The 21,370-nt window shown below is 44.2% G+C and overlaps 1 protein-coding gene across 1 annotated transcript in view; it reads left to right on the forward strand.

Annotated features, from left to right (window-relative positions):
• Positions 1-520: 520 nt before the first annotated feature.
• slc23a4 (solute carrier family 23 member 4) overlaps positions 521-21,370 on the forward strand; it is a 140,567-nt gene continuing 119,717 nt past the window's right edge. The window contains exons 1-3 of the mRNA XM_067999140.1: positions 521-690; positions 14,450-14,525; positions 20,894-21,064. Of these exons, the coding sequence (XP_067855241.1) occupies positions 521-690; positions 14,450-14,525; positions 20,894-21,064 (417 nt within the window). The remainder of the gene's footprint in view (positions 691-14,449; positions 14,526-20,893; positions 21,065-21,370) is intronic.

The raw sequence follows: 21,370 nt of genomic DNA on the forward strand, positions 1-21,370 counted from the left end.
GTGAAAGGCACTGCGTAGAGGCCAGCTCTTTCTTAAGGCACACTGGAGGGTGGAGTTTAAGCTGACCTGGCAGTGAAGAGGGAAGTTTATTCTGCATCTAACCTGTGCTACAGTTGACATAGGTATGTTTAATGGGACAGTGTAAAGGGAGCCTTCGTAAGTAAATATTGCTGATCCATTGGAACTGAGGCTGAGTGGGGCTTACTCTCACCTTCCGATTGCAATGCTGACCTTACTGTAAATGGCAGGGTCAACTAATTCAAATATGCAGAGGCATGCAGACTGTGTTAATGCAGCCTGCAATGCCTCAGATATGCCGGGGGGGAATAGCACAGGGGCAGGAGTTAGAATGAGCCCTGAAAGGATCGCAGCTGGAAAGTAACTGGAGCAGGGGAGTGATGGTTGAGGAGAAGGATGGGGCCCTGTGGGAGAGTGGGGGTGGGGCCAGAAAATACCTGGAGGAAAGGCAGAGACCTGGTGCAGCAGCAGAATATAAAACCTGCTGCTACTTAAAGGGGCAATGGCAGCACTGGAGGAAGCAGGCAACCTGGGAGAGAAGGATGGCAGCCAAATCGAAAAAACAAGCAGCAGACTTCAGGGAGCTGGATTTGCATGTCCTCGTAACAGAGATATGGAGCAAGCGAGATGGTCTGTTCGGGAGCTGGAGACCCACCAAGAATGTGGGGACAGGTGACTGGCAGTAAGTGCCACCTCCTTAAATCCCAGTTCTCTGTAGTGCAGAAGGTAGTTTAATAACCTCACTAGACCCCTTGACCCTTTGCAGTCTTTTTACACATGTGGCACTCCTTTATTCATTACCTTCACAACACCAGAGGTGAAAGTGGGATCTGACAGTGGGGAGTGGAGGCTCCGCTGAAGTCAGCCCCTTGCCCCCAACCTGCAATCTCAGATCTTTGGGGTGCTGCTCTAAAAAGAAGGATGCTGGATGAACATCACACTCACATGGAGGCACTGATGACCATCTCGATAGACTTGAGACAGATGTCAGGGGTCTCGGTGCAGTCTAATGCCATCCTCAGTGCCAATATCAAAGAAGAATTTGCACAATACAATACTACCTGGAGTGGGTGGTAGCATCATAAACATCTGCTGATAGGGAGGCCTCCACACCAGTCGGTACATCCAATAAGAATCCTTCAACCACTGGCATTCAGGCCTTGGGGGACTGTTTGGAGAAAACAGTGGAAAACATCCTTTGAGAGCTTGATGTGACACCTCTCAGGGTCTGAATGATCCAACGGATACCATCAGTTCTGCCCTTCTGTTGATCAGTGGGTACTCAGGTCCAGGAATCAGCACAAGTAGGATGCCTAGAATCCACCTTCATGATGCCATCTTCTCTGCTGGTGACAGTTCTTGTGACCTTTCTAGCCAACCCCCCTCAGATGCCTACTCATGTAGGTGTCAGGACATAGGGCTTACAGTGGTGATGCAGCGTGCTGAAGGATTTTCAGGGATTCAAGCCCTGAGACAAGGGCCACCTCAGTCCCAAGAGGCTCACAATACCACAGTGTAGCCAGGCACCACTGGTGTGCCTGGTCCTAGGATATCACCTTGGCACAACATCATGATAGATTTGCAAACAGCACAGAGAAGCACCAGGGGTAGGCACAATGGTAATAAGAAGCACTTACCCCATCCAAGGCCAATATATCCTGAGGTGCGGTACCCAAAACTGAACGCAGTACTCCCGATGGGATCTGACCAAGGGTCTGTACAACTGAAATATCACTTCCTCGCTTTTGTATTCCACCCACTTGAGATAAAGGCCAACATTACATTAGCCTTTTTGATTGCGTTTTGTACCTGTGCATTAGCTTTTAGTGATCTATGTACATGGACACCTAAATCCCTTTGCTACTTCACAGTTCCTAGTCTCTCACCATTAAGAAAATATTCTGATTTGTTTTTCTCAGATCCAAAGTGGATGATTTCATATAGCCCTAGAACTCCATATGACCATAGTTTTGCCCACTCACTTAATTTGTCTATGTCCCTTTGTAAGTTCCTGCTCCCATCTACACAGCTTACTATGCCACTAACTTCGTGTCAGCTGCAAACTTGGATATACAATTTTCTATTCATTCATCCAAGTCACTAATATTTTTTTTATTAGTTCACGGGATGTGGGCGTCGCTGGCAAGGCCAGCATTTATTGCCCATCCCTAATTGCCCTTGAGAAGGTGGTGGTGAGCCGCCTTCTTGAACTGCTGCAGTCCGTGTGGTAAAGGTTTTCCAACAGTCCTGTTAGGTAGGGAGTTCCAGGATTTTGACCCAACAACGATGAAGGAATGGCGATATATTTCCAAGTCGGGATGGTGTGTGACTTGGAGGGGAACGTGCAGGTGGTGTTTTTCCCATGTGCCTGCTGCCCTTGTCCTTCTAGACGGTAGAGGTCATGGGTTTGGGAGGTGCTGTCGAGTCTTGCCAAGTTGCTGCAGTGCATCCTGTGGATGGTACACACTGCAGCCACTGTGCGCCGGTGGTGGAGGGAGTGAATGTGGGGCCAGAAAATACCTGGAGGAAAGGCAGAGACCTGGTGCAGCAGGGTGGTGGTGGATGGGGTGCCAATCAAGCGGGCTGCTTCGTCCTGGATGGTGTCAACCTTCTTGAGTGTTGTTGGAACTGCACTCATCCAGGCAAGTGGAGAGTATTCCATCACACTCTTGACTTGTGTCTTGTAAATGGTGGAAAGGCTTTGGGGAGTCAGGAGGTAAGTCACTCGCCACAGAATACCCAGCCTTTGACCTGCTCTTGTAGCCACAGTATTTATGTGGCTGGTCCAGTTAAGTTTCTAGTCAATGGTGACCCCCAGGATGTTGATGATGGGGGATTCGGCGATGGTAATGCCTTTGAATGTCAAGGGGAGGTGGTTAGATTCTCTCTTGTTGGAGGTGGTCATTGCCTGGCACTTGCCTGGCACGAATGTTACTTGCCACTTATCAGTCCAAGCCTGGATGTTGTCCAGGTCTTGCTGCATCAGGCACAGACCACTTCATTATCTGAGGGCAAAAAGCTGAGGCCCCAGTACAGATCTCTGGGGAACGCTATTAGTCACATCTCGCCAATTAGGAATGTTTCCTTTTCTCAACTCTCTGTCTCCTACCTCCCAAACAATTATCAACTCACATCACAAAGTTACCTCCAATTCTGTGCGCTTTTCATTTTTAATAATAATCTCTGGTGCGGAACCTTATCAAATGCCTTCTGAAAGTCCATATGGATAACTCAAAAAATTCAATTAGATCAGTCAGACATGAGGTACCCTTCACTTATCCATTGCTGACTCTCTTTAACGAGTTCATACTTGTCAAGCTCAGCCACTGTCCCTGTTAATAGATTCCAGTAACTTCCCCAAAACTGATGTTAAACTGACATGTCTGCGGTTACCTGGTTTTTTTCTCCCTCCCTTCTTAAATAATGGAGTGACATTTGCAACTTTCTAAACCACAGGCACAATTCCTGCATCTAGAAAGCTTCGAAAAATTAGGACTAACGCATCTGCAATTTCCTCACCTATTTCTTCAAAACCATCAGGTCCTGGAGATTTATCTATCTTAAGATCCATTATTTTCTCCATTACCATTTTTAAAATTTATATTAAATCTATTAAGTTCCCTCCTTGACTTATTTTTAGGTTATTTTTTCTGCTAGTATTTCGACCTCTTTCTCCACTGTGAAAACGGACACACAGGAGAGAATTTTAACCCCCAAGAACAGGTGGGTTGGGATCGGGTGAGAAGTTAAAATAATAGAAACTTGAAGCGTGACCACAACGTGGCTCCAACGCGCCCATTTCCGGGTTTAACAGAGGTGCAGGGATCACGGCAGGTTAAAGGAGACGAGAAGGGCCGGATTCATAAGGAAAGTGCCTTTATTGCTCTGCTTGTGGGCCAGGAGGGCCAACTTTCCTCCCCACGATATCCGAATTCCCCCACCCACTCCGTGATTCGACACCCCCATACAAACCCCAAAGACCCCGCTCTCTCCACGGCTGCTTTCCAGCCAGACAGGCAGCCTGTCTGTCAATCGGGTTGGCTGTCGGGCGCAAAACCTGTTGAAATGATTTAAAAGATGTCCTACCGTCAAAATTGTCCCGACATGTTGAGCTTCCTCCCACTGCCCGGCTCTCTTCCTGGCTCCGAGTAAACATCGGGGCCAAAGTATTCACTTGACGAGTCGGCTATTTCTTTATTGTCCATTATAGTCTCATCTGAATCAGTCTTTCATGGGCACACATTCCCCTTTATTACTCTATTTCTCAATATATTTATAAAAACTTTTGCTGTTAGCTTTGATATCCCTTGCAAATTTTTTTTCATGTTCCCTTTTTGCGCCTCTTACTACTTTCTTGTTTTCGTTTTGTTACTTTTTATAACTCTCCCAGTCCACGTTTCCTTGCATTTGTGTAAGCCTTGTCTTTTAGCCTGATACTGTCCATTACCTCATTTATTGATAATGATTGCTTTACTTTAAAGTGATTGGCAAAAGAACCAAAGGTGACATGAGGAAAAACTTTTTTACACAGCGAGTGGTTCTGATCTGGAATGCACTACCAAAGTGGGTGGTTGAGGCAGATTCAATCGTGGCTTTCAAAAGGGAACCGGATAAGTACTTGAAAGGAAAAAAATTGCAGGGCTATGGGGTTAGGGTGGGGGAATGGGACTAGCTGGATTGCTCTTGCATAGAGGACTCGATGGGCCGAATGGCTTCTTCCGTGCTGTAACCTTTCTATGATTACACTACACAAGTGGAACTTTTACCTTTTAGGGTTAGGTACTGGTCTTGTATTGTACCAAATACTTCTTTGAATACTGCCTGCTGTTTGTCTGTAGGGTTTACCCATTAATAGTTCAGCCCAGTTCATTTCTCATCCATTCAAAGTTTTCATTACTTAAATTTAAAATCTTGGTTTAAAATTCAGTCATATTATGGTCACTATTCCCAAGATGCTCCCTTACTGTTAAATTGTTAACTAATTCTGGTTCGTCACTCATCACTAAATCTAATCTGGCCTGTTCTCTTGTTAATTTTAAAACAAATTGTTCTAGAAAACTGTCCCCAATACAATCTAGAAATGAATTGCCTTTACTACTTGAGTTGTTCTGCTTTTCCCAGTCTACATGAAAATTGAAATCTCCCATTATAACCAAAACGGGAGCAATTTTAATGTTTTTATGATAATGTAAAACAGGCAATATCAGATCAGCTGCCCATTATACACCTCTGCCAATTTTAATTTCCATTGCAGCATTGTTAATAACATTTCTCTCTGTCAGTATACCCTTTTTTCTATATATGAGCATACTCATGGACTGCAGGCAGCCATTGCACCAGTCCTCTTGGTGCCTGTAGTTGCAGGGCCATCTACTGATCTAGCACAAGAAGGTGCTGAACCACCTTCATTCCTAGAGCTGTTCTCAGCAGCCATCCACCTTACGTCCAGTGGGGAAACAGAAGGAGCATGTGGTTAGGAAGTGGGAAACACACACTCTACACTTTCACTATAGGACCAAACACACTGAACAGATCTTCAGTGCCATTGAAGTCAATGGAAATAAGAATCAGGGAGATGTAAAGCAGGCTGCAACTTGCTATCACCCATTTTACAGTATCGCACAAAGTCAAGATCAACCCCAATGACTTCAGTCGATATTTGAACCCCGACTTTGAGAGTCAGGGATCAGTGGGGCTATGCTGGTAGAGGCTCACCTATCCTCCCAAAGTTCTGGGGAGGATGGGCCACACTAAATCTTGGGCTCTAAGGCCAGCCCCTAATTTGAATAGGCTATGACAAAGGTGTTGGCCTGCGGCGTACTTGCTTGAGGAGAGCAAAATTCAGTGAGGCCGCAGGACTTAAAGAGCTGCACATAGAAAAGAAGATTGTGTAGGGAATGCCTTTTCTTGGACACTGAACAAATAGTCGAGCAAAAAAAGTCACCCTCACAGTAGTTTTGTTAATCAAAAGTAATTATTTAATGATGTTATCATTCATACTAGCATTCATAAAGCAAAATCAAATCATGCATATGACTTTCCTCTATAAAATGCTGTTATACACTTAATAATTCACAACGTTATTATGTAATGACTTAACGATTCATACACACATCAGGCTTTTGCTCATCAGGCCTGAAGGTTGATCAGCTCTTCACTCCTCAAGGTTCTCTTCTTCTTGGGTGATGTTCAACTGCAGTGTGCATTCCTTGTGACTGCCAGGTGGTGAAGAGACTTCTTCTCTCAAAGTCTTCTTTTACCAATAGGACGTGGGATTGGGGCGGGTCATTCTTTTTGTCCAATTGCTCCCTGTTGCTAGGCCTCAATCATTAACTTACCTCAATGATTGACGGTTTAGGCTTTGATCACATGACCAGATGTAGAAAAGACCATGTGCTCCAACCATGGATTGTAAAAAGCCCCTTTACTCTCTATTTATGGCCTTTCCCATAGAGATCGCCCCTCACATTTCTATGTACAGACATTTTTAATGGTCCTGACGTCTCCAATTTTGATTGCTTCATTGGCTTCAAATTCATTCCTTACACCATTTGACCATATGCTGGATGCAATACTATTTGATGTTTTACAAATCCCAGTTCTTTGAACAGATTACCAGATAGAAATGAGAGACCTATACTTTTTTCACACCTCTCATTGCTTTCCTGATCCGAAGCCTTTGATGTATGTCCTTGTTGCCTTTTCTTACATTACCCCCTGCTGTGTTGAAAAGCTTGTGTTTCCAAAAGTCTATGGGCACTAAATTGGGCCGTGTCGCGCCCGTTGTTTCGGCGCTACACGGCCTCTCCGACATCCAAGATGGTGTCTTGGATGCACACGCACGTTTCCTGCATGACGTGCACCAGACACCATCTTGGTATAGGAGTTAGCACTGGCGCAGTGTGCAACGCTGATTTAAAGTGATAGACACCATTTTGGGACTTAACGCTCAACTCAATGCATAGTCTTAACCCCGACCATTTGAATGTGTCTTAGAGTGCCTGGAGGACCCCCGACCAGCACTATTTAAAGGGACCATGCAGGATTTACAGGTTAGTGGCTAGATTATTGCTTTTGGCTGCCGCAAAGGGTGGGAGACGTTTGGAATGCTCTTCTGTAGATGGCAGTTGATGCTAGCTCACTTGTGAATGTGAGATTCATAGATTTCTGTGAACCAAGGGTATTAAGGGATAGGGGGCTAAGACGGGTATATGGAGTTAGTTCACAGGTCCACTATGATCTCATTGAATGGTGGAACAGGCTCGATGGGCTAAATGCCACTGCCTCTTGATATGCACCACCTTCTCCTGCAAGAAAGCGGGATGTGTATCTGGGTGATGTGCCTGTCATGGTTGAATAGCTGCCAGTGTGTGTGGCCTGTGATTTGTGGGTGGGCAGCTTGAAACAGTGTTAATGTGTAAGGGTGAGAGGAAGCATCAGATTGGAAGAGTTGAGTACTGATGGAAAGAGTTTATTGGTATGTGGGTGATGGGGGGTGTAGTGCGTGGTGCAGTTGGTAGGAGACGCCACTTGACAGTTGACCTCACTCACCTTGACTACTCATGTCAAAGCATTGAACTTCTTCCTGCACTGCATCCATGTCCATGATGCTGTGCGCCTGGCATTGACTTCGTTCCCCCCTGCCTCATGAGTATATGTCTGGAGGGTCCCTTGCCCCTCCCCCCATCCCCGCGGATATAGGATGTCCCTCCTTCTATCCATCTCTTGCACCCATGTAGTGCATCAGCAGAGAACCTTGGTGCATGCACTCTCGCAGGCCTAGTACCAACTCAGATCGGCAGATTGGTGAGGTTTGGCGTGCAGATTGGAGGATGTGGGATTTAGTAGTGTGCAATCTTTATTCAATGTTTTAACATAACTCATCAGTGTGTAAACATAGGGATGGGACCTGCATCTGTGTTTTACGTGTGCAATGTCTGATCTCCGTTCAGACTCTGTGCAGACAGTAGACTGCTATTTTCATCTGGCCCTCCTCTTCAGCCGTTTCAGAAGCTGCAGCCCCACTCCATTGCTGCAGGCACCTGAGGCTTGCAGCATCCATTTTCCTTCCACCCGCCCCACCCCTTTCCCAACAAGACATTCCCTGGCACAGACGGGAATCGTGCTGGCAAAGTGAATCATGCTAGCATAAAACCTGCAACCGGCTTTCAGTGACTCGTGGATCCCACCACTGTTAAAAAGTGTTTATTACATGCATATAAGCATATAGACTTTGAAAGGTCCACCTTAACAAAGTTATAAAAATATTTTATTGTAGCAAGAGCCACAAACAAATTAAGAGGCATCTTATGGCTGAAATATGTTACCTATTTCAAGAGACTAGAGAGAAGAACACTAAGATAACTTGTGCAATAATTCATAATCCTTGGAGCATATAAAAAGATTTTTAAAAATTAACTCATGGTTAGCAAAACCTTGCATCTATCTTCAAATGATGACAGAATGTAATAAATTACAGTTCCTATTTATAATTTTTAAAACGTTACTGCAATGAGATTAGTGATGCTAAAAGTTAAAGTACAATCAGATATCATGAACAAATAATGTTTTCACTCCTGATCTTAATTATTATTATTGTAGCTCCATTTTACATGCTCATTATCCCTGTAACGGCATGCATGAAAAGACAACACAGAAAGAGGCTTCAGGTTTTCATTAGCTGGCAGGTAGACAACTCCAGCTCTCTACAAAATTGCCCCTAAACTATCCAAAAGGTGATATGTGAAAGGTTCGTGTAGTATCTTATTTTTTTCTTTTCACTTTTATCTTTCCTGGCAAGCACGTGGGGTCAGCGGTTTAGTGCCTCGTCTCTGACAACATGGCCAAGATCATGAAAAACACCAAGGGTTTCTGTTTTTTATCGGAAAATGCACTGAATCACAAGTGTGATCTCCAAAACAGCAATATAAATTCTGGAACTCCTTATAATAAAATGGAATTTGACTTATTCGATCACCAAATCAGTGGCCCTATCATGAATTCTCTAGGCAAGCTTGTTTCCCACCTGAAATTCAGCAACTAGTTAGCTTGTTTGGTGAATCAAGGTATTCAGACTAGACTGAATTAGCTGGTCTCAATTAAGGTTCTGGTATGGACACTATCTTAAGCCAGCATTCCTGCTTCTGATTGCTATCTAGGGATTTACACTGGACAATGAGAGGATTTAGCTGTAATGGTAAATCCTGTGGTCCTGTGGTAAAAAAAAAGTCTGATATCCAGGCACACACATGGTGAATGACCAGCACCTGTGGAGCCATATCCCAGCAGGAGTGGAGAGAAAATTGCCAAAGAAAATGTATTAAATCAAATGGCTGTTTCTTAATTGTTAAGCATTGAATCTGGTTCATTGGATTTATTAGTTAAATTGCTTAATATGGGATGCAGTAAAATGATTGTATTATTAGTTAATCGTATGGCTACGTTAGTGTAGCAATTATGTCACTGGACTGGTAATTCAGAGGACTAGACTAATAAGACAAAGAACGTGAGTTCAAATCTCACCATGGCAGTTTGAGAATTTGAATTCAGTTTTAAAAATGTGGTAATAAACATAAAGCTGTTGGATTGTCATTAAAAACCCAATAGTTTCACTAAAGTTCATTAGGGAAGGAAACCTGCTTTGCTTCCCCTGTCTGGCCTATATGTGACTCCAATCCCATAACAACGTGGTTGACCCTTAACTGCCCTATGAAGTAGCTTGGCAAACCACTCCCTTGTATCAAACCGCTATCAGCGGTTCAAGAAGAAGGCCCACCACCACCTTCTCAGGGCAACCAGGGATGAGCAATAAATGCCAGCCTTGCTCGCAATGCCCACATCCTGAGAATGAATTTTTAAAAATCATTATTGTTAGTCACTAATTGTATGTGACGATTGTCAAATTGGGGTGGGAAAGAAAAGTGGAACTAGAACCAAACATGGGGCAACTTGCTATAAGCGGAATCAAAAGTTACAATTTAGAGAGAAACTCTGGAGTGCTTCATCTTGTACAGATTGATTTCATAATGGAGTATGGGGCAGATCTTCCTTTGTTGTGTTTGGGTGTAAATAATTGCCTGGGCAGAGTGTATAGAGGAAAATCAGCAAGAAGGATTGCACGCCCATAATGGAGCCTGGATGGAAATCAAACTTAGGAACTGTGGCTGATTTTCTCCTCCCTAGCCCAGGGAAACGGAGGGTAATTGTAATGCCTTTGCTGCTCACCAGCTGAGATAAGCTAACTCAACACAGATTGAACATTGGGCTGCCCTGGTCTGCACAGCTCAGAAACAAATCAGGAGGTGCATTTACTCGTTAAACCATTGGAGGAGCCTTACATAGTTCCAGGTTTTGTATCATTCAGCTTCGAACAGCAAAGAAGAGAAATCAGTCTCTTCTCTCCTTGGAAAAAATAATACTCGTGGGAACGGGAAACATTTTGTGCAGGACCAGAATAGTTTTGGAACCCAGAGACACTATTGTAAACTTGATAGTCTCAAGCTAAACTTCCTCATACTTAAGGGCTGTTAACTTATAGAACAGAATTCTACCCCACACAGAGAATGTTGACTCAATTGATTGTTCAACAATATTTGCATTTATATAAAGCCTTATTAGCCCAGAATTTCCTCAGAGCTGCTCCAGTTCTACCACCGTAAATTTACCGGCAGAAACCTCCTTTACGAATGTAAGATGGGTTTCCCCCACACTTCTAGCGATGTTTTGACAGTGGAGTAGGAGCAGATCCGAGGAAATTCTGGTCCATTGTATGATCAAAACATCTCCAAATGCTTCACACAGTTAATTACTTTAGAAGCACAGCGACTCGTTATATAGGCAAACACGGTAGCTGTTCTGCACCAGCAATATCCCACAAACACCAACGAATTGAATGATCATTTAATCTGTTTTTTGGATGGTATTTGTTGAGCGACAGATGTTGGCTGGGACATGAGGAGGACTCCTTGCCCTGGGATCTTATAACACTCCCACCTAAGCTTTGGTTAAACATCTTATCTAACACACCACCTCTGACAATACATCACTCCCATAATACTATGATGTGGAGATGCCGGTGATGGACTGGGGTGGACAAATGTAAGGAATCTGACAACACCAGGTTATAGTCCAACAGTTTTATTTGAAAATCACAAGCTTTCGGAGCTTACCTCCTTCGTCAGGTGAGTGAAGGGTTCTAAAAACGCATAACATATATTAGGCTGGGAGACGATCACAGCAATCAAAGGTGTCGTTGGTGTTCAGACAGGTTAGCCACGGAAAACATTACATCCCAGTATACTAAATACACAATGGGTCAGATTACAAAGACAGAGAGAGAAAGAGACCCGAAAGGCAGAGAGAGAGAGACAATGTCCAGTTGTATTAAAAACAGATAACTTTTTTTTCCGCTGGTGGGGTTACGTGTAGCGTGACATGAACCCAAGATCCCGGTTGAGGCCGTCCTCATGGGTGCGGAACTTGGCTATCAATTTCTGCTCGATGATTTTGCATTGTCGTGTGTCTCGAAGGCCGCCTTGGAGAACGCTTACCCGAAGATCGGTGGCTGAATGTCCTTGACTGCTGAAGTGTTCCCCGACTGGGAGGGAACCCTCCTGTCTGGCGATTGTTGCGCGGTGTCCGTTCATCCGTTGTCGCAGTGTCTGCATGGTCTCGCCAATGTACCATGCTCCGGGGCATCCTTTCCTGCAATGTATGAGGTAGACAACGTTGGCCGAGTCACAGGAGTATGAACCATGTACTTGGTGGGTGGTGTCCTCTCATGTGATGGTGGTATCTGTGTCGATGATCTGGCATGTCTTGCAGAGGTTGCCGTGGCAGGGTTGTGTGGTGTCGTGGACGCTGTTCTCCTGAAAGCTGGGTAATTTGCTGCGAACGATGGTCTGTTTGAGGTTGGGTGGCTGATTGAAGGCGAGTAGTGGAGGCGTGGGGATGGCCTTAGCAAGGTGTTCGTCGTCATCGATGACATGTTGAAGGCTGCGGAGTACATGGCGTAGTTTCTCCGCTCCGGGGAAGTACTGGACGACGAAGGGTACTCTGTTGGACGAGTCGAGCGTCATATCCCGTTCTTACGAGGGCGTCTTTCAGCGTCTGTAGGTGTCCATCGCGTTCCTCCTCGTCTGAGCAGATCCTGTGTATTCGCAGGGCCTGTCCATATACTGTAATGTCAGCCTTGATTATATGCTTAAGTCCTGATGGGGAGAATAGTGTGATAAAGGTACAATGTGAGGAAATTGCCCATCACTGACACCGGTCAATTTTCTTGGGTCAGTCTCATTTAAATAATTTGGTGGGCTCCAGGCATGATGAAACATGATTTTATTTCTCCAGAAACATGTGTAAAGCCAAATAGACTGATCCTCTGCTCTGGTGGTTTTAAGAACTGATTTTCCACCGGCAGCGCACCCCTCAAGAAGCCTGAAAGTGTGTTCCCTTGCATCACTGTTGCCGGTGCATAAACAGCACTAAGGGATCAGTAAATCAGGATTTTTATCTCTGAGCTGGCTCTGCACCAGCACTGCGTTTTGCATTGGTTCTGCATCAGGGGAACAAAACGCCTACACTGCTCCGTGGCACAAGCCTCATTAAATGATGTATTAGGGGCGATTTGGAGTCATGTCCAGGCTTCTCCAAAAATTGCATTACTTCACACCATTGATATGTTGCCATTCTGGTGAACCAAAAAGAGTTGGAGTAGGTGGGCAAGACTGCTGATGCAGCAGTCCCCATAATCTCTTAAAAGTAAACTCATTGGGGTAGATTTTGACTTTGTGCGATAGTGTAAAACGGGTGATAACGAAAGGGCAGGCCTTTTTACATCTCTCCTGCTTTATATTTCCATTGAAGTCAAAACAATGGAGCACACAGTTTTAAGAACCAGGAAGTGTCTTCTCCTGACTTTGTGCCTCTTTATCATAAAAAGAAAAACATAAATGAGCTTTGATATGGAATTCAATTAAACTCACTAATCTTGATCAATCATTTGCAAAATGTAGCCAGGTGACTGATAATGATCTGTGGGTAAAAGGTATTAGCAGTAATATATCCTTTACAGCATTGTTAGCTCTTTACTTATCATTGTCAATGATAACCAGTGGGTGTTTATCCAGTGACCATGCATCTTACTATTCGCAAGAAATTACGGTCAGAATTATTCTGAGTGTGACAATGTTACTGTCCAGTTGGCATGATTATTTTGGCAGAAATCTTACTTTTAGCATAATTCCTGAAAATTTTGTATTTTTAACAGAAGAGTTCTCAGATTACATCATTGAGTTACTTGGAGCAGGGTGCCTGGCAACCAGTGTACTCCAGAGACTGAGATTGAGATTACATACAATGATGTAAAGGGCAAGGGGGAAAAGAGCCTTAGAAGTCATGGATTCTCATCTACGATCCTTCCCAATGGTGCAGAATGAGGGAAACTTCTGCCTGGATTTCCCTCCCCCTGCCCTTGATGGGACTAAGCTCTTTTCCTGCCACCACATGCAAGGGGTGTGGACCAGGTCCCCTGAGGATATTCCTGGTGTCTGCACCACTTACCACTGCTTCCTGGAGCCGCCATGTGGAAGGTGGCAGTAGGTCCCGGGAAGCAGCAGTTCTGGCTCCGAGGTCAGGGTATGGAGTAAGAGGCATCCTTTCCTTCCAATTTTGGACCAGTGCCCATCAGCTGGAGGCCTTAGTCTCGGCCGAGACCTTCAGTGGGAACTTTTATGTAGTCGTCAGGGCTCTTCTGCCCCTATAAATGGTGCTCCCACTTCTTCAGCTCATGGTGGTGGGAATCTTGCTGGTAGCCTGCTATGCATAGTAAATTACCCCCGACGTAGGCAAATGGTTAAGGGTCAGGGTGGATTCAGACGGGCAGATGAAAGTCCCATCCAGCTGGAATTCCACCATTCTGTATCTTATTTTTTTTGGGAGGTGGGAGGGAAGAGGTTCAGCAAAGATCCTGAGCTGGGTGGCTAATGTGTCCTTCATGTTTTACAGTTATAAGCAAGAAAGATCTTCTTTTTGTGGGGTGGCGTCTCAATGATTTTTCTTCTGGCTATACCTTTAGAAATTGGATGCTTTCCATAGTGCCATGTCCATTAACTATTCTTTCTTCACTTCCCTCTATCCTTTGCCATAGTAAAAGATCCCATGGCACTATTTCAAAGAAGAGCAGGGGAGTTCTCCCCAGTGTCCTGGCCAATATTTACCGCTCAACCAACATCACTAAAAGACAGATTGTCTGTCATTATTACATTGCTGTTTCTGGGATGTTGCTGTGTGCAAATTGACTGCCGCATTTCCATTACAACAGTGACTACACTTCAAAAGTACTTCATTGGCTGTAAAGCGCTTTGGGACATCCTGAGGTCATGAAAGGCGTTATATAAATGTAAGTCTTCTTCTTCTTTCTTTTATTTCTTAGTCACAACAATGGTACATTGTTTGAGGGATCAGACATGCGAGGGATGTGGAAGATTCAGCTGTGTAGTTGCCAAAATGTACAGTAGCCTAGTGGTTATGGTACTGGACAGAAGAACTTGGACATGAGCCAGGATGCAACAGGGTCACAGGCAGCTGCTGGGAGTGGACTGTGAGACAAATGCATCAGTAACTTTTAGTAATGTCTGATTATATTATAGTTATACAATATCTGGAATAACCAGGATGCTTCACATAATCTAAATCTACAGCTCTTCAGAATACACTATTCATTATTAAAAGCAAAAGTCCTATGAGGACCCCAAGTCCACAGATATCTTTATCAGTTCCAATGCAACTTTACATTTTCAACAAAAGAAATCATGTACATCATAACAATATTTCTGACATCATACGAGGGTTCTGACCCTGCTCAGAACTGGCGAAGAGTCATGAGACCTAAAAATTTACCCTTCCTTCCTCTCTCCACAGATGCTGCCTGTCTTTATTTCAGGTTTCCAACAGCTGCAGTATTTTGCTTTTGTTTCAGGATGGGATCAGGATATTGGTTGCTGCTAATCTGTTGGAAAACAGATTTTATGGGATTGCTAATATCCCTTGATCCCTTGGAGAGAGAGTCCCAAATAACCTGCAAACCCTGTAACTAGGTGCTCTATAGCTCTTGGATTCTGGTAGATATTGCTCTCTTCATTCCATCTATTCTGTCATCCAAGGTCTGATTGTTAACAATCAAAGGCTGCACATTGGAGGTGATGACATGCCTCCAGGCCTCTCTGTTCTGTGGGATGTAAGGAGAGATTCCTGCAGCTGCCACTCACTCAACTGTTGCTGCTCTGCATTGTTCACCAGCTCTCTCTGAAGTTGCAGTAAAGAACAGCATTAGACTCTGCCGTCAGCCTTCTTCTTTCTGCACATTTTCGGAGAACCTTTGCAATGACTTCGTATGGGTTTAATGTTCTGCTAGTATCTATCTTTTCATGGCAGCACCCCCGAGGTCATCGTCCAAATGCTCTTCAGTCAAGGGCTAACATTACCTTAGCTTCTGCTCACGAATGTCTTTCTCCACTTCCACTACTTCTTCCTCTGGCTTCCTTGTATGTTGTGCAGCACCTAGTGTCCACTCCTCATCTGAACTATCCAGACCACACCCACCCCCAAGTAACTCTTTCTGGGCGCATGAGTGCCAGTGAGAGGGTCATTGATGGTATAGGTGATTTTCTGCTGACTGTCCCTGCTGTTGAGGGTCCTGCCATTGAATATCTTTCTCTCTCTGCTTCTTCTCTGTTTCCAGCATCTGTGGTGAGAAAAAGAGTTTCCTACTATGCACTTTTTCCTTACTGTTCTGCTCATGTAAAGGTCTCCTCAGAATATGAGTGTCAGAAAACTGAAATCTTTTTTGATCTTTGAACATTCACATTTGTTCCACACAAACCAACTGTGGGTGCAGGAGCTCCCACATAGATATCATTCAGCATCTTGAGTTGTTGGGATATTTTGTTGCCTTCTGCTGTCTCATAATCCTGAGGTGGGGCTTAAAAGACCACTCGTGGATACTTTGGTTGACGTGATCCTTTCTATGTGACACATGAATATCCTATATATTTTCTTTGTTCTTTGGGTTAGATTTGTAAAGGTTATAGGAAGTGAAGTGTCAATTTATAGTTATCATATGGTTGTGTTGAGCTTTGCAAATGTCAGAAAGGTATTAATGGTGTCCTCTTTATTTTCCTCCTCTGCAAAAAATGAGGGCATTTTGGACATGTTGGGGGAGAAATTGGTTAGTGACGGCTTCAGGCACTGCAGCCGCTTAGGTACTGCAGCCGGAAGATGGCCCAAAATTGGCCCTCAAGCCTCATTGCCATGAAACCGGTGAACTGCAGGTGCTAAACAGGCATCCCGATGCAGCTCGCCAGTTGGGCACAGAGCAAGATTGGCTGGCTCGGATGCCAGTAGCGGCCCTCAGGTAGGTCCTGGGAAGGGGAGAGAAGGCATATGGGTGGTGGGGGTGGGGGGGGGGAAGCATTGGCCGGCAGTGGCCCACAGTATTATTGTGGAGCCAGGAAGATTGCTTAAGTTTACTGATCTTGTCTTCAGCGGCCTCCAGCAGTCCCTTTAAAGACTGCTGGTTAGGCCGCAGTAGAGCTGGAAAAACTAATCGGAGCTTACACAGCGCAAGCTCCACTTAGTTTTTGACGAATATCAGAGCAGGGTCCTTAAACAGACATTAGGCCCCTCGTCAGCATATGCAAAGGGCCTAATGCCAATTTAAGGAGGCCGCTAGGAGCGCCTGAATATTGCTCAAGCCAATGTGATGTTCGATGTATTTCATGTGCCCTTGGGGTACGGGACAGAGCCCTGCAATATTGAACCTTTTTGTCCCTGCACTCCTCATACTAAGATGAGAGAGATTTTATTCAGTTGTGCAGTTTTTTTTCCCAGACGTTATCATATCCAGTTGGTGTTAGAACAAATAGGCCCTAAATTGCTCAGGAATGGAACCCCGCAATTGTGCCAGCATTACATCTGCCAGGGACCTCTAGCGCTGGCTCTGCAAGATTGTGTGGGGTCAGGGGGAGCAGCACCTAATTAGCATGGGGTCACATCTTGGGCATAGGTTAGACCAAACAGGCCGGAAACTCTTGTGCCAGCTGCCATCCAGGGGGGTGTCCAATTCTCACCTACCCACCATGGAAAGATAATGTGCCCCCTTTCTAAGGGGCCAATAATGTCAGCAACTAAAATAAAAATGACATACCTTGCCACTTCCCCCGCCTGCATACCTCGGTGGAGCCCACCTGCAAATATTCACTGGGTCCCTTTGAGTCCAAGGAAGCAGGAATTGCCAGTGTAGAGAGTCCCCACCCTCAGTCCCTCTCCCTCCGTGCCAATGGCCTAATATGGGGGTGGATGGAAGCTTCACCCCTGAACAAGATCACTAGAAACTCCATCAGCAGTCTGCGATCTGTGGTTTCAGGGTTCAGGCAGAGTTTGTGGCTGTCCCACTGGACTGCCGCCATAGTCACGATGGGAATCCATTGGAATGGCCGAGCACTTTCAGGGCCAGTTTTTTTGGCGAATAATAACCTTTTGCTTTCTTTCTTCTTATTTTACCACCAATTTGCTAATTAATATAAGAAATTCTACATCCCTAAAACACGAATAGAGTCTGATTGGCAAGAATCACTCACAAATGCTTAATGCACTCATACTAGGCTCCTTTAAACGCAGCCGAAAGAGGTTGTATTGTGCGGTTTCTACATGCTAGAGGGTCACTAGGTTAATGCGTGGTTAAAAAGTGCACACAGGAACGCAGTTCAAGCAAATTAAGCATGAACTTTGCTAATTGCAACCCTTACCCTATGTTTTCATGTTAGGCATGTCTTGATGACTTGCTACCAGTGGAAATAACCTTTGAATTGTCGACAGATTATTATCGTTCTTGTGTTACTTAGCAAGATCTTATTTTGCATTACTCCTCTGGATGCTGTTGGTTTCTGAGATCCACCATAGTATAATTAGCAGTCTCTTTATGTCATACAAAAATGTTTTGAAGATTGACTTGATTGCATCTATAATGTGACACGTCAATTTTCAATATCTAGGCTTTTGATAGCTGAAAAAATGGCATTCCTGCTCCCAGCCACCCAAAGATCAGGTGGAATGTGGTGGAAAATCTGGACTTGTGTGTTAAGTGTTTGTTTTAATCATGCAAGATCAATATTAGTGTAATAAAGTTACTCCTGGCATTGGAATAGATTTAAAACTGTCATTATGTTTATTTCAGTGTCATAATGCATCAGTTGAAAAGTTACAAAACCCTCACCTCAGCATAACACTTATTTGGTTCGTTGGCAGACTAAAGGTTGTTCTTGATGGCAACAATGCATTCCTGAAAATGCTTTGACATTAAAAAGGGCAACAGTAATTCTCGAGTTACTGCCTGAGTCGAGTTACTGCCAGTCTACTGAAAAATACAGGCTTCTATTGTAATGCGTAAAAATAGAATTCAATACTTAAACAGATTTTGTTTAGGAAATTTCAGCTAAATGGAATTGCAGCACTGAGGGCCTATTTCAAAAATGGATCAGAAGGAAGTGTTGGATGTAGGTTAATTGGTCGTGTATTCATTGGCACCATGCTAATTGAAAAAACCTTCCTCTCAGCTGACTCAATTAGAAGATTGGTAATGAATGTTCTTATGTATACATTCACGTGTTCAGTACATCTGACTTACATTATAATTGCTTTAGCTCGCTTCCTGTGCTTATGAGCCACTATGACTGAGCAACAATCAGGACAAAAGGTGGAGCATAAGCTGTCAAGATATTTGGTTTTATCTTCGATAAGATGAATAATAAATATAGCAAATATATTTTTGTTGGAGAGTTTCCAGTGATCATCGCTCTAATGCTTGTTTGCTTCAGAAATTTATGTACAAAAATGTACTCTGTTTAACCCCCTGTGTATAATACAAGGTAGTAAATGTAGTAAATACATAGGGATGGATTTTAACCTACCTGTCAGCAGTTAAAATGAACCGGGTGATTTGTCCACCGATATCCTGCGCTATCTTGCCGTTTACTATTTTTGCCAGTATTTCTGGAAGGTGCGGCTATGCCGCCCTCCCAAAGCCGACGGGGTCCCCCTTTAAGTATGCAGATCGGGGTCCAAAGACGTCATTGGGCCTCGACTTCAATTTTAACTCTAGCCTGACTGAGAAGCCACTGCGGCTTTTCCGCCAGGGGAAGGCCTGTCAGAAGAGGATTGGAAGCAGAAAGGACAATTCAAGGTATGTTTTTTTACTTTCCTTTGTCGGGCCAGGAGGAGCAGAAGTGCTTGTCTAGGCCCCATAAGGAAAGTTTAGGCCTCCCTTGCTACAGATCCCCTCCCCTACCGCAAGAGACTGCATGAACACCAGTCCCCATACTTAACCTGACTACTGCCGACGGCCTACTTTCCGCAGACTGTCAGCTGCTCCTTGCCCGTTCTGGATATGAATTTTCCGGCAGCATGTTAATGAGGCCCGGCGGTTAAAATTGGCATGGCCTCATTCTGCCAAAGGTGGGTGGGAAAATTAACTCCCCAGCGCAGATTCCAACCGGAAACCTGCTGCGAGTGAAATTCCACCCCATAGAGTTGTAGACGTCTGAGAGATTATCATATAAAGATAGTTAGAACAATCTGGCTGAATAAACTTTAGCAGGTAAAGAGAAATGACTTCCTCTTTGGATCAGCCTATTGCTTTACAGTTTTTCTAATGGATATGATATGAATTTACATTGATAAAGCAACTCAAATATCAGGTGTTCCTTCCTTATTGTAATATTAACCCTCAAATGCCAAATGAGCACAACGTAATTTGATATAAAAATTTTGAACAATGTAAACACTTTGGAGAATAAGTTGGTTTGTGCCCGTTTTTGGTACTGAACCCGTGCCGCGCACGCAGCAAGTGCCCGATCAAGTGGGCAGCAATAAGTTGAGAGAGTGCACCTCGCGCCTAATTGACATGTCATAGGTGGGCTGCCAGTGCTACTCATGCTGATCATTGACAGCTCCCCTAATGGGGGTCACTGATGCCATTTAAAGGGGAGGTGCATTTTGGCCGCTGGACGCTAACAATTGATGTACAGACTTGAAAAATGCCAGGAACAGCTTCTGTAAGTGTCCCCAAATTCTCAGATGCTGCACTGGGGGTCCTGCTAGAGGTGGTCCACAGGAGGAGTGAGGTGTTGTTCCTGCCAGGGGCGGGGGGATGCAAAGGGTCTCAAGACAAATTACGAGGCAGTAGTGGCATGAGGTGGCAGAGGAGGTCAAAGCCAGGAGCACTACACCGAAAACCTGGCTGCGCTTTCTGGTGCAGCGATGGGTGACACAAATTGGTAGTTTTGAGGTCCATTTTGCTCATGAAAAATGGGAGAAACATTTCTCTCTTTTTAATTTTCCTCACCGGACCATTCCATTTTTCTTCCTATTCTCTTTTTACCTATTCTATGTTTCTCTTATTTTTATTATTTTAACTTTAATTTCACTTATTTCTATCTAGTTTAATAGCTTCTAATCATTTCTAACTTTAAAAATAACTTTTGGGGTGGGAACAATGTAAAAAAAACTGTTGATTTTCTGGTCAATTGAAGGACCAAAGTCTTAAGGTTGATATGGTTATATCATGGACACAGCCAATAGAGTTTTTAAAGTCTTTAAAGGTGTCTACTGTACCAGTATACTTGTTGACCCTGCTGCCCCAGAAATGCTGCCATTTATACCAAAATTGCCTCTCTCCTGATTCAAGTTCAGCTTGTTGAAGAGAGGGGTAACCTACCTACATGACCTGCCAAACCAGCAAGTGGTGAGTTCACAGCTTTAACTGTCCACAAACTTTGAAACATCAGCTTTGACTGACGAATTACAAAAAACTTGTTCTCAGCCGCAACTAAGAAAGGATTCTGCGAGCTACTTATCAGCAGTTTCACGCAGGGAAATCTTTTGCTTCCCACCTTTTGTTGTGGAGCTTTTACCAGGGAGTTCACTAGGGGCAATCCTTACGACGGAGGCAGAACATGAGCAGGAGGAAGAGGAAATGACAGAGATGCACAGGGTAAGGCTACACTAAAGGAGAAGAAGAATAACTAGGAGGGACCCTTCCACAAGACTATACAGATCTCTCGATAATGTACAGAAGAGGTCTGCTTGAGGAGGCAATGGTTCAGTAAAGAGACGTACAAGGAACTCTGTCTCCTGTTGCAAGTTGACCTCCAATAATCCTCTCCAATGCAAAAAAAACAAGGAACAGACTTCCTTCACAATACTAGACTTCATATCATAAAGTTGTTCTTCTGTGCACATATATATTTACAGTAAGTAAATGCCTACCCCTGGTACTTTTATGTGCTGTTCTTAAATT

This window comes from Heptranchias perlo, chromosome 18 (genome assembly GCF_035084215.1).
Source record: "Heptranchias perlo isolate sHepPer1 chromosome 18, sHepPer1.hap1, whole genome shotgun sequence".
NCBI classification, from domain to species: Eukaryota; Metazoa; Chordata; class Chondrichthyes; order Hexanchiformes; family Hexanchidae; genus Heptranchias; species Heptranchias perlo.